The sequence below is a fragment of the Sturnira hondurensis genome, unplaced genomic scaffold, assembly GCF_014824575.4.
Source record: "Sturnira hondurensis isolate 20B ecotype Veracruz unplaced genomic scaffold, ASM1482457v3 Scaffold0023817, whole genome shotgun sequence".
Classification (NCBI taxonomy): Eukaryota; Metazoa; Chordata; class Mammalia; order Chiroptera; family Phyllostomidae; genus Sturnira; species Sturnira hondurensis.
Genome location: NW_028096448.1, coordinates 6,312,944 through 6,326,786, shown reverse-complemented (window position 1 = coordinate 6,326,786; position 13,843 = coordinate 6,312,944). Strand labels below are relative to the sequence as shown.

Below are 13,843 nucleotides of genomic sequence, written 5' to 3'. Positions count from 1 at the left end.
TCTGATATTTAGCAGGTTCAAAACTGGTAAACAAAAATTGAGCTTGACCGTAGAGCAAAATTGTGAGGTATTATATCTGCTTCCTCCCACCAATTTTTTGGCGTGAATCTTTATGCAGAAAAATAAAAGTTCCCCAGGTGACAAGGTGGAATAATGTTTATGAGAAATTGCTAGCATTTACTTTGGGTTTTAGTAACTGTAAAGAATAAAGGTCTTCTAGGGACCAAGAAATTGGATATGGTCCTTAGCATGGAATTTTCTTCTGTTTTGTCAAAACTTGGGTTGAAATATGTATTCATGCTGACAGTGTAACCACGATGATAAAGGTGACCATGTTGTGAAAGTAAGAAAATAAAAAGCGTATTTTTTTCAGAGCATACTATCACTACAACATATTGAAATTGTGTAAAAGGTAAAAATGTACACCTTAGAGTCTCAAAGGTTTTATTTTCCAGATAGCAATTAAACGTAAGTGCAAAAATAAACCATGCAGTATTTTCACCTATAGTCTACTGTGTTAATGATAAGAGGAAAACAGAATTCTTTTTTCCCTTTAAATGCATAATGCTCACAAGTTAGCATGTGGAACTCAAACCGCACACAAAGCAAATCAAGAAGAAATGTTAACTATTTCAAAACGCCCATGAAGGCATGCCAGAAATGATGCTGTTTCTATAGCACAGAATCGTTGGAGGCCGCACCTAGCAGTTGCTAGTGCAACTTCTAGGCCTTTAATGCTGCTGTTTTTGTTGTTGGTAATTGGGAGAGTCAGATCAGGTGGTCTGGTCTTTCTGGAGGCTAGGCCATAATTTCTGCAGGTTCAGTGACCAACTTGGATCCATCCCATGTTGTCTTGAACTGTTCGGGAACAGGAAATTCTCTCTGGAAAAAGGCAAGAGGAACAAAGTTATTTAAACCAAGGCTTCCTTTTGCAAACAGATAGAAGGCTGGTTAGTGTCACTTGATGGACAAAGACATTTTATGGAACTCAAGCCTATATCGTGGAGAAGACTTCTATGCATGGTCATGTGTCAGTTATGTGACAGTCTGCCAGCCTCACCATTAAACTAGAACTTATTAAGAACCAGATTTTTTTTGAAGCACTGGATATATGTGAACTCAGTTGACCTCCTACATCCCTGTGAGCTAGGTATCACTGAGATGCAATCTACAGCAAACAGAGGCCTGAGGGGTTAAGCCACTGGCCCAGATGATGTCACGAGTGAGCAGAGCATCCAGAGTGCAAATCTAGACTGCCTCTCATGCCCATGGATCTCCACCAAACTCAAACATGCACAGGAATTCAAGTGGGGATCTTGTTAAAATGCAAATTTGGATTCAGTAGATCTGGGGAAGGGAATGACAATCAGCATTTCCAACAAATCCCCCGGGGGTGACGAGGCTGCTGATCCCCGGTCACACTGAGCTTTATCTGGTGTTATCTGTCTACTCTTTCATGAAATATAAAAATGTGCTTCAGCTTATATATCAGTTTCTCACCCTTCATCCTGCCACCCTACTCCTCCCATTGGGAAATACATGCACACATACCGTACACACACACATACCATGTGCCACGCAGACCCTCCCCCACCACACACAAATGCTGAACAGCCAAAACAGAAGTAGTTTGAAATCTCTCCTTTCTGCATGAGGCTCTTCAGTCACTTCAGAAGAGGATCAGAAAGGAAGGCGTGGAGCAGTCCCCTTGGCCCTGGCTTGTGTGGCTTCCCTGGGCTTCTGTACACACAGCACTGTTGAAACCACAACTGGCTGATAAGCTGATGCCTGTGCTCACCATTGCTGAGATGTGAAGTTTCATGGGTACACACATAAGTACAGATCTTCCTGTATGTTGGATCTGACTGTTTCTTCTGGAAGGAGCCACTTATTTATTTATTTTAAAGGGACAGCCCTTTCTATCATGAGTGATGAACTCTCCCTGAGTGACACCTATAATCCAAAGTCTTACAATGAAGCAAAGAAGCCACAACCTCAATAACCTTGGGTGTGTGCAGCTAATATTCCTTCTGGGGCTCTTCTTGATGAGTGAACAAGGCTGGGTAGAGAATACTCTGGAGTGAAGGCACTGGAGTGTAGAGAAGATAGTAGCTTCTCCACAGCTGTTTGGAAATTTGGGGGGGGGGTGTAAAGTAATAGTAATCTGATGACACATCTCCTCCGGGGGACAGATTTCTTTGGGATGAATCATCCCTACCCTCCATTCCCAGATTCCAATGCCTACTGCAGGACTTCTATATTGCTCTCTATTATCTTTAACTGGAGAAAGCATGAAGAGGGCGAAAGATAATTTCCATATAGAGGGAAGACTACGTCATCGTGCTCAGGTTTTGACCTACACTCATCCTTAGATCTGTGGATCTTACTCTAGGCTCCATACTGGCATCACCTAGGAAGGCTTAACAAATGCAAATGTCTGGGTCCCATGCCTGGGGACTATTCATTAATTACTTTGGCGTGCTCGTCCGAACCCCAGTGCTTTTCTTAGCTGATCCAGTTCCCAGGCAGCTGAGCCTTCTGCTTAAACAGGACTGCAAAGGCCAGGACTCACCTTAATGTTTGGCTCTCTTCTCTGGACCTGCTCTGTAGTGGCTTTTGCACTCCAGTAGCTTGTTTTAGCAGTAGCGGAAGGCTCAGCAGCATGGGAACTACTAAGTAGCAGCAGGTGGAGGATGTGAGAGGAGACTCTTCTCTAAAGCTCAGGTCAGGCTGACCGTACACCTAGCTGTGAAATGCGGCCCAGTACTGGCAGAGTTTTGTTTTTCAGACTTCAATGATACACTGCAGACTGCAACATGTAGGATGTGTCTGGGTAGTGCTGGAGAACTCACCAAGAGATGGGAAAAGGGGAGATGAGCAAGCATTTGGTCCTGCCCCAAATATCCATGCTTAGAAAATGTCCCTGGGTTCAAATAGCCCAGAAAATATATTTTTACATTGGGTTTACAGGATTAATACATAAAGAATATTACCATGTTTTATTGGTCCCATAATTGGGGCTATATTGCTATATGTGACTATATTGTCACTCTTCTTGCCTTGGTATCCTGGCTGGTATTGGCACGCAGGGTTTTAAGCAGGTGAGTTGGGGTTTGACTCTTGCAGAAGAACAGGATTTATATTAACTATGGGACGGACCAACGTCTTGCAAGGAAAGGAGAACTTGAGAGCAGTCACGTTGCCTGTGTAAGGAGATTAACCTGATTGCTGACAGTGAGGGCCTGACGGGGCCTCCTCTTCCAAAGGTGCGCCTGCTCAGTCACACTTTGTCCCAGGCCTCCTGGTTCTCAGCCCCCTTGCACAGTTGGAACCAGAGGGCATGATCTCAGAAGTAATAACTAGTAGAAAGCAGTAGCTTGCTTCCAAATAGTAACAACTGGTGGGTCCATCACGCTGCGTGATGCAGAAGATGTATTTATTCACACCTCCTTTTCAATGTGTGAGGATATCTGCATGCTCTGTTAGAAGCTGCTTTGTCAGGGAGAGGAAGCAAAGAAACTAACTGGTGGCAACATCACTGGGGCTGGTGTTTCTTTGAAAGGTCGCTGGAGGGCTGTGGGCCTATTAAAATACAGATTCCCAGACCCCCCTGCAAGTCTCCTGGATCTCACTTCCAGGTGCAGCCTTGGGGAGTGGGAACATCCATCAAGCTTCCCAGCGGACTCTTATGCTGGGTTTGAGAACTTCCAATGTAAGAATACCCACACAAATTGGTCTACTTATTATTATCACTCCCCTCCACTTCCCCAACCCCCAAAAAACATTTCTCCCTCTTTTCCATTTGCCTCCACCATAGCCACGGGCAGTGTTTGATCCGAACTAATAGGGACTCAGACGTGTGCTGTACTATGTGATACAAGCTAGCCCCCTAAGGGCGTTATCAGCGACCTGCCTTGAGAGCCACAAACCCAGGAGTGAGCACCGTCAAGGAAAGGAAGAGGGGAAAAGATATGTGAGGCAACTCTTTGAATGCCTTTCCTGCCTGTGAATGATTCAACAAGTGAAGCTCATGAGTCGGTAGCTGACTAGTCAATCTCAAAGAATGTTAATAATGAAGGCTCGAGAAAGATTCTTACCGTCCTTTAAAAGGTACTCACATAATCACCGTCCTGAGGGATAAGTATGTTCATTTCAGAGGACTTGGCACTCACTATCTCACAGTCTAATGAGTCTTCCCCGAGGTATACGTGGCAGCCTTCTGTCTTATTAATGGAAATGGTCGGCACTTTTCCCATTACCTGAAAAAGAAAAAAAATAATATAGGACCAAAGCAAAGAAACGGGAATTACAATATTCCTAAGTAGGTGCAATTCATGGGCCTAACCAGGCACTAGGGATAGCTGGGTCAGAGCTGGGGGCTGGTCAAGGGCCCAGCCTCGAGGCTGCATTGGTAGGTGTCATTTGGGGACAGAATGAAAGGACCTCACAAGGGGATTCTCAAACCTCAGGGTCTCTTTCCTGAGACAAAATAAAGGGATAGTTTGAAAACAGCAGCTAATGTTGAGAAAAAGTCTTACAACCCTGTTAGTGGCTTTGAACCATATATTTGATTTCATGATAAAAGGAACAAGATGCATTTCCCTTTATGGGCTTAAAATTTTAGTTTTGACAGATCTCTATAAAAGTGGGATTAAAACAAGTGCTAATATTGTCATTTAAGAGCAAATAAATTGTTCCGTAATTGAGATTTTTTTCCCGAACCTAAAAAGGAATAAATAAGAAACACTACAATTCTTTTCACATAAGTCCTCTGCTAGATTAAAATCTCACTGGCTGAATGTGAAGCTTAAATGAGATCGTGAGTGTCTAAGTATTTTGAAATGTATTAATTTCAGGAGCGAAAAGCAGAGACCCAGTTCAAGCCACTCATTGTATAGGCAAAAGGCACCATACATGAGAGGAGGCGATTCTTTTCATTGTTCTAAAAATCCAAGTGCTATAAAAATTTTGATCAGTTTTAAATTTCTCTTTTTACAGTCAGTGTTCAGGCATCCCCCCAAATCTCTATAGGGGTAGACTGTTCCCCCAATGACCATATTACAGCTCTATAATTTTCCTTCTTGTAATGGTAATTGAAGCGATAAAGACGGCTCCTCTTTCACCCTGAAGAAAAGGCTGGATTGCAAACCAAGGGAGCAACCCCTATTGATGGTGCAGGTGATGTAAAGAATTCCTTAGGGGGAGTCTAGCCAGGTCACCACTCTTCTCTGTTTTCTCCTCTCTCCACAGAAACTGGACACCGAGGGGGAAGTAAACCCCAGTACAAAAAAAAAGGCAGAGGTAGTTCAAGGTCAGGTAAGCACAGGGCTTGGCCATAAGTAAAATAAAATAATAACACATATATCTGTATTTCAAGAATATGTCAGCAGGAACGTTCTTGGTGACCTAGAGTTGTTTATTTTATAGTGATGAAGAGCATTTGCATACTGACCGGAACTGTACGAATAGCAGGCAAGGAAAGAGAAGGAGTCATAGGTGGTTTGTTTATGAGACAGAGCGGGGCCACACAAGGCAAGCACATTATGCTAATATATTATATTTATGTATCGCTATAATATATGAACAATGCTGAAATGCTCTATGTATCCGAAACTCTAAAAAAGCAATAGCAGAATAAAAAAATAGCCCTGAATTAGTAAGAATTGTCATTTCCACAGAATTTTGGTCAATATTATGACATTGGAGTAGGTGATACACACACCCTTTTCCCCTGAACACTTTGAAAACAGAGATTGTTTCTTATCAACAGAACTGGGCCAAAAGTAGCTCCTCCACTGAGTGGCAGGTGCTATGTGACCTTGCCCAGGCCAATGCTCTAGCATTTCATACATGCTTCTGTATTCGTTTTGATTTTTGAAAATTGATTTCTCTGTAAAAATTTCCAACATTTCCATGGAATCTCCTAGTCTGTTCTTCCTCTCGTAATTTGTACTCTTTTCTAGAGTAATTTGCCAGAAACAGAATTACTGGGTCAAATCAAATAAACTTCGGTCTGTGCCCTTTCTTACTTTCAGTCTTTTTAGCAGCAGTACTGAGGTAAAATCTGCAAACATAACATTCACCTGGTTTAAGGGTGCAGTTTAATTGTATTTGGTAGATTTACAAAGTGGTGCGGCCATCCCTTCAGTTCAGTTTGAAGCTATTTCCACCAACCTCACAGCAACCCCGATGCCCGTTCCCAGTCCGCCCCTGTCCTTGCTGGCAGGCGACCACTGCTCTGCTTCCTGTTTCTGCTGTGTCCAGGCCCTTCTAAAGGGTGTGTTAAACGATTCAACTAGATAGTGACATTCGCTCGGTTTGAACATCCAGAAGTTCAGAGAGTATTCAGTAAAAGGTCTCTCTCTGAACACACTGCCGAGTTCCTCTCCCTCTTGGACAGATAACCATGGTTTACCCTTCCATTATTTTTAGAAATCCTGACCACATCCTCAAAAATTATAATACATTTTAAACACAGAAACATAGAAAGAATGTCATAAAATATGTAAATGCAGATATGTCTGTCACACAGCTTTATCAGAGTTGAACATTTGGCTTATTTGCCCTTGTTTTTTTAGGACTATATTCTCCCAGTGTCTTTGAAGCCCCCTCTGCACGGCCTACTGCCCTACTCACCTCCCTTCTTCCCCGCCCAGATGTAACTTTTCTCCCGGATTCTGTGTTTGTCATTCTTACCTTGAATGATAAGCACACTGTAACACAGGGTGAAGTGACCTTGAGTCTTCCTAAGCATGTTTAACATGTGCATATTGTTTTGCATGTTTCTAATCTTTACATAAAGGGACACACTGTACTGTGCCTGCCATTCTGTAACTTGCCTTTACTGCTCAATGTTGCTTTGAGAGTGATCTATTTTTATACATGTAGCCGTAGTTCATGCATTTGAACTACTCTACGGTATTGTACTAGTGGGATTTATTTATTCATTTACCAGTTGGTGGGCATTTAAATTGCTTTTGTTTTTACTGTTATTATGAATGTTACTGCAATAAGTAATTTTACACATCTCATGGACATAGGCACTAGGGCTTCTTTAGTGTAGATACCTGAGAGAGAAATTGCTCAGTCACAGGCTATGAATGTCTTGAACTTTATTACATGGTGTTGATTTACTCTGCACAGTGAGTACAATAGATTTACTCTCCCAACACTGATGTATCAGGGTCCCATTGTTCCGCTTCCCTAACAGCCCTTGTACCATCGGACTCTTCAGTATATAGGCGATCCTTAAGTTGCACAGCTATGGCAAACATGAGTTCCAGCTAATATGTCCCTTGTAATGTAAGGACAGCCTGAATGCAAAATTTTGATGGTAAAGATATCTTTAATTGTAGTATTAATTTGCATTTCTATTTGTATTAGATAGGTCATGCATATTTTCACATATTTATAAAAACACTTCAGCTTTTTTCCTTCTCAAGATTGCCATAATAGTCTTTGCCTATTTTTCTATTGGGTTACTGTTTTTCTCTTATTCTTTATAAATTCTGGTTACAAATCCTTTTGGATCAACTGCATTCCAAGTATCATTTTGAAATCCATGGTGTGTCTTTCAGCTTTATATAATGTCTTTTATTGAATATATAATTTTAACTTTTATGTGGTTAGATCCATCTGTCCTTTTCTTTACAGTTTGTGTAAAGAATGCAACAAATGAACAAGGAAAACAAGGAAACAAACAAACTCATAGATACGGACAACAGTATGGTGGCTAGCAGAGAGGGTGAGGGGTCAGGGGAGGTTGAAGAGGGTGAAGGGAGCCAAATGCATGGTGACAGGAGACTAGAGTTTGGGTGGGAAGCACATAATGGAGTACACAGATGCTATAAAGTTGTACATCTGAAATGTATACAATGTATTAACTGATGTTACCTCAATAAATTAATATATTATTTTACAGTGGGAGTGGTGAAAAGCCCAGTAAAACAAAAGAGAAATATCTATAAAACTAGAATACAATTTTAACAAACATTATTAGAAACATCAGATAATTAGGGCTGATAAACAATAGGAAAAGAGTGTAATCAAAGAAGTTATAGCTGGCCGAAGGGAAGAATTTCTTTAGCTTCTGCACAGTATAAAATCCCGTTTGGTTAAGTCAAAATTATTAAAGGGACACAGATTTTCTCCTGCTTTGCAAATTCAATTTCAGTTCTCCTTTCCAGGTTGCTTATCTGATTCCACTGATGCCTCAGAAAAGCTTGTCCTCCTCCTTACTCAGAACCAACTTCTACTGAGGGGAGAAAAAAATTCCTTTTGGGGTAGCGCTAGTATCCTGGGAGAATTTCTTAGTATTTTTGTTCATTCATTAGTTGATTCATTTATATCTCTCACTCCTCAAACACTTATTGGACACCTAGCATTGGAGGACTGGGTGGTAAAGATTAATTAGCTGTTCTTGAAACAGAGACAGCAAACCAGTGTTTGGAGTGCAAAACAGAAGTGTTCTAAGAGACTGAGAAAGACGAACTAACACTCAGCAGTAACAGAGGAGAGGGGAACTGACAGAGCTGTGTCTAGCGGGAGAGGGAGGAGTTTTCTGGGTGGACACGAAGGGCCTCTTGCAGGCAGAGCGGATGACCTGGGCCAACCACGGTGAGGTCAGAGCATGATTCAAACGAGGGTCACTTACCTGCATCTGTATGTCCTTAGAGTTGATCACTTCCACAATGCCCACCACATTGTCAAACACCAGACCAAACTTCTTACAGTTGTCTAAGGATAAAAAAAACTCCACTAAGTATACACAGCATGTTTAAACTTATCATGGTAACAGTAATGCCATAGTTCTGCATTACCAATTGTAATGGAATTTATTTTCCCTTTCATCTGCAGGGTAGACTTGTTGCATTTGAAAATGTAAGCTACTTGTTTCAGTTCGGTCTCTGAAATCACCAGGTCATTTCTGTCCTCTTGGTATTCCTAAAATGAAAACATATGCAAACATTAAACGTAAGGGTGTTTAGATAAATTGAACCCATTGCATACTGAAATTACTATGGAGTCCAGCATTCATTAATTATAGCTTTTTAATATTTTTTTTTCTTTTAGAACCATTTTCTTACAGGTTAAACCACAGGTCTTACTTGGCCATTGTGGTGTTGGGAACAGATGAAACCACCGTTTGGAAGGGTGGTTGGGGTCAATTTGCAAATGGTCAGGTATCAGGCCCCTGGTGAACGGGTTGGGGCTGGACCAGGGATGGAAGAGCTAGATGTGGAGTCGGGAGGCTGAATCTGGACTCACTGATGCTGCAGCAAATCTGCTGTGTCAAGTAAGAGTTGGGCAAATAGAAAGCAAGGACCACTACAGCAGTCTAAATCCCAGTGTGTTCAGACCATGGCAACCTTTGGACTTTGGTCCTCAGTCTATAGGGAAGCCCCTGGGATTGTCAAGGGGCACCAGCTTCATGCAAAGTGTCCTTGTTCTGCTCCCACAATGGTGGAGGTGGCAGGCGAAGCAGTAGGTTATAGTGGCACCTCTGTCAGGGCTAGAATAGCCGATTGGAATGGGGCACAGACTGAAAGTTCATGGAAAGAGCAGTCCAGCTCACAGAGGCATAACCTAGAATGGTGGGTGCCAGGGACCCAGGAGAGGGGCCCTGGGGAGTTAGTATTTAAGGGGTACAGAGTTTCAGTTTTAACGATGGAAACAGTTTTGTGGCTGGATGGTGGCAATGGCAGCACAAAGTGTGAATGTCCTTAAGGCCACAGAACTGTTAAGATGGTAAATGTTGTGTTATGTGTATTTTACCACAATTAAAAGGTAATTTTAAAAGTTGAAGAAAGTAATAAATGGAAAACAATGAAAAATTGAAAATGTTTGTGGAAGCATCCAGAAAGGCTCCAGTTTCTATGCTCGCCAGCCTTTGCCCCTGTCATTGCACTTGGAAATCCTGGAGACCTTGGTGCATGGTTCTGCCGCCAGTCCTTTGTCAGAGCACGTCAGGAATGAAGGCTAAAGGGCTTCACTCACTACTCTCCACTTCTTTCCTTCCAACTCGAACACAGGAGCATGTTTCTGCAGAGGCTCTGATCGGGGAGCTTTGGGGCCTGGATTGTGGCTTTTGCTGGGAGATGGAGGTTGTCCTCCTTGAGCTCGCAGGCCAGGATTCTTGTATGTCTTCTGGGCATCTGTGACGTGCCGGAGCCCTGGGAAGGTAACGCACAGACACATTGCTTTCCATTGAATGCAAAGGGATGCCCCTGACTTCTTAGATCGACGTGCGGGCAACAGCACCAGAATTTTGATCCATGCCCTTTTCATAGCAGCCTGGTGTTTTCTCAAGGTTAATATGCACAATTTGAGACGTGTGTAAGTTAAACGAAAACACGGTAAGCATTTGATGAGCCACTTCTTTTTTCTTTCTTTCTTTTTTAATCCTCACCCAAAGATATGTTTATTGACTTCAGAGAGAGAGAAAGTGGCAGTTGTGGGGGCAGGGCGGGGGGGGCAAGTCACATCAGTGTGAGAGAAATTTTGATCAGTGGCCCCTGTACACTGTCTGACCAGGGATCAGCCTGCAATCTTCTGTGTGTAGGGCGACGCTCCGACCAACCGCGCCACCTGGCCAGGGTGGAGGGACCGCTTCTCTAAGGTGATAGGATGATACACAAAAATTTGGCTAAAAGCACACCATTATGCCAAAAGTGATCATTTGATTTACTTCTTTTCCCATGGCTAAATCACTCCCCAGACACAGCCAAAAGCTGAGGGGACTGCATTAAGTACGCGTGGGAGTACAGAGTCCGCTTGAGGGCTACAGATCCATTCCTTCACTTTCCAGATGAGGAGGCAGTGCAACTCATTGGAGCCAGAGGAAAACATAAATTTTTGGTTCTTAACTCCCAGCCCAGTTCATAGGGGCACTTATACCATAATTCCTATTACCCATGCAAAGCAAAAATACATTTGCATAAAGTTTTTGGCAACATGACTTTATTAAAGATTGTATGATTAAAAAAAATAAACTATTCACTGAGAGGACAAAAGTAGTTCAATAATATACCTCCTTGACAAGCCTGTACACTGCTCGAGGACATAGGTGCCACCATTTGTCATTTTTATTTCACTCCATCTTGGTGCCTTGGTTGTAGGTGGTGCTGTAACATTGGGGCCCGAAGTGGGGAGGTGGTGTGTGGTGGTCAGTGGAGCACCCGGAGTCTCTGAGTTCGTTCTGGTTTGTGCAACAGCCCACTGAGCCCATCTACCTTGAGATGCAGGTTTGCAGGCCCTGCCTTCCCAAGAGCAGCCCCCTGCACGCTGGGACTGGGGCGGGATAATGCATCCATGGGGAGCTCTGGGGGACCTGTGTGCCTGGAGTGCCAGAGGACAGCTTCAAGGTCTGGTTTTTCTCACCTTTTGTAATCGCTTCCCCTTGGTTAAGTTGTGCGAATAAAGCTGAGCGTGAAGGAGAGGACTCTTCTTTTCTGCTTTCATTCTCAAAAAGTGGAGGTGGCCCTGGAGGAGGTGGAGGAGGAGGTGGTGGAGGAAGGCCAGGCCCAGGAGAGAGGGCAGACAACACGGATGCAATTGATGCTACTGGACCCTGTGGGGAGAGAGCAGAGGGAAGGCACTGCATTCAGATGCATGTCCTTGCTGAGTGCTGGGATGTTGCTAACATCACGTACAGCCAGCATGGTCAATGAGGGACTGGGGTGCCAGATTCACAAAGGGCACCCGGGAGGTACACTTGGACATCACGGTCTGTTTGGGATGACCTGGGGTGCAGAGGAGATTCACCTTGAGAACATGGAGCATGACTCAGCAGTACAGACCTGTCAGCGGAAACTCCATAGCCAGGACTCACGCTGCTAACACAGAGGGAAACAAAGCCATGTTCACAAATTCACGTCCAGAGCGCAGGACATGCATGGAACTGAGCCTTGGCCAATTGGGAATCATAAGAAAAAATGTGGTCCAACTAGTAAGAGGATTCACTTTTGGGAACACTGGGGATTTCAGCCACCAAGGAGAGAGAGTTGAAAATTATTTAATAATTACTAGATTTTTAAAAAACCTTTCTGAGCAAGTAAAGAAAGTAATGCTGACATTCTTCATGTGGAACTCCTTTTCCAAGCACGAATGCATCAAACTGACCATCAAGCAAGGGCCACGTGGGACCCGGGAGCTGTCAAGCCTGCAGATGGCCGTGGCCCAGCCCCTGCTCGTGAATTGGTTCTTTTGATGCTGATTGTTAGTGAGCAAAACAAAAACTCGATTTCCACAGAGCAACCTCTATGCTTATTCTTATCTTCTCTGCTATCTGAAGTACAACCTTTGTTTTCACTGTGAGGTTCGAACACATTGAAATGGCAACAGAGTGATTTGATCTAACATTCTGAGAGGAACCCAAAGAGGCAGTTGTTAGAGAGCTTACAACTGGTGGGCAAGAAGCACACATGTACCGTAAAGTTGTCTCACACAACAATTTACTTTTAAATCCTGAGATGGAACACTGTATTCCTGTGATAAGAAATGTTTTTCAACCATCACACAGTTCTTGAGGCTGACCAATTTCTTTTGGTGAAAAAAAATAGAAAATTTAAAAGAGAACAATAGAAATGTGGATTAGGCTCAATACTTTGGTATTGAAAGTGCTCAATACTTTGGTATTGAAAGTGTTCAATACCAAATGCAACATGTAAAACGTTGCATAGCGACAACCATTAACAAAGACGGCACATCCTTATTTTCTTAAATGACTCAGTTTTACAAAGTGTCAATATCAAGTTTTTAATCTGTGGTAGACTGTAGTTAGAAAAAATTTGACAGAATTCTCAACGTTCTTGTATAATCCAATCCCTATTAAGTGTAAAATTACCCTGAAATAGAAGATTCTTCTCTTAGTACAAAATTGCCAGTTACAAAACAGTCATGAGGATGTAAACTACAGCACGGAGTCGGTAATGTAATAACTCTGCGTGGTACGACAAGATGGGAACTGGACACACCACAGAGGCCACTTGGAGGGGTCCATAAATATCTAGTCACTATGTTGTACACCTGAAACTAATATAATACTGTAAATATGTCAAGTATGATAGAAAATAAACTTTAAAAAACATGCCTATCTGAAAAACTGAGCAGTCTAGAAATCTCACCTCCTGAAGTTGTAATATGGGATGGTTTCATTTATGAGGCAGGCCAGCCTGAAGCCACCAGGATTCTCAGGTCAGGCAGAAAATGTTCACATAGTTCTTGAGACTGACCAATTTTTTAAAGTATATTAAATGTTTCTATTAAGTTACTGAGGTGAACTTGAGGACTTGCTCTGAATCATAAAGGGCATCAAATACAAGCTTTAGGCATCAAATAACATTCCAGTCCTCAGTTCCAGGCACCAAGAGCCAGAAAGTATTGCTTGTACTCATAAGCACATAATAACACACACGGTCGGTGAGGGGACAGACCCCCGCTCCCACATCTGAAACACCGCAGCTTTACAGTCCTTCTGTTTTGTGGAATGGGAGCGGATACTGGCTTCTGAATCCTAGAGTGATTCACATAGTTCCCTCCCTCTCAGAATTCAGAGCCTCTCTCCAAGAGCCATAAAAGGACACTGAAACCAATAAGCCTCATATTCGATCGACTTTTGGGAAATTTGATACATTCAGGTGGCTGACCCAGGAACACTAAACTGAGGATTTACTGCAACAAATGTTGCATATAAAACCAAAAAATCGGAGAGCTCAGGACCAGCTGAAACTCTGCCTTTGATTCATCCTTTGTGTGTTTTGGCTCATTCCCGTAGCAGCCCCAGCGAGAACACAAAACTAGGTTCTGGTTTCCAAGGTGACTTTATAATTAGCATTCAGGGACT

The 13,843-nt window shown here is 42.8% G+C and overlaps 1 protein-coding gene across 1 annotated transcript in view; it reads right to left on the bottom strand.

Moving 5' to 3' along the window:
* Nucleotides 1-281: 281 nt before the first annotated feature.
* Nucleotides 282-13,843, bottom strand: part of CAP2 (cyclase associated actin cytoskeleton regulatory protein 2) — a 149,668-nt gene continuing 136,106 nt past the window's right edge. The window contains exons 8-13 of the mRNA XM_037037955.1: nt 11,380-11,569; nt 9,997-10,172; nt 8,820-8,943; nt 8,654-8,736; nt 4,119-4,259; nt 282-882 (exon numbers count right to left, since the gene is read on the bottom strand). Coding sequence (XP_036893850.1) covers nt 799-882; nt 4,119-4,259; nt 8,654-8,736; nt 8,820-8,943; nt 9,997-10,172; nt 11,380-11,569 — 798 coding nt within the window. The 3' untranslated portion in view covers nt 282-798. The remainder of the gene's footprint in view (nt 883-4,118; nt 4,260-8,653; nt 8,737-8,819; nt 8,944-9,996; nt 10,173-11,379; nt 11,570-13,843) is intronic.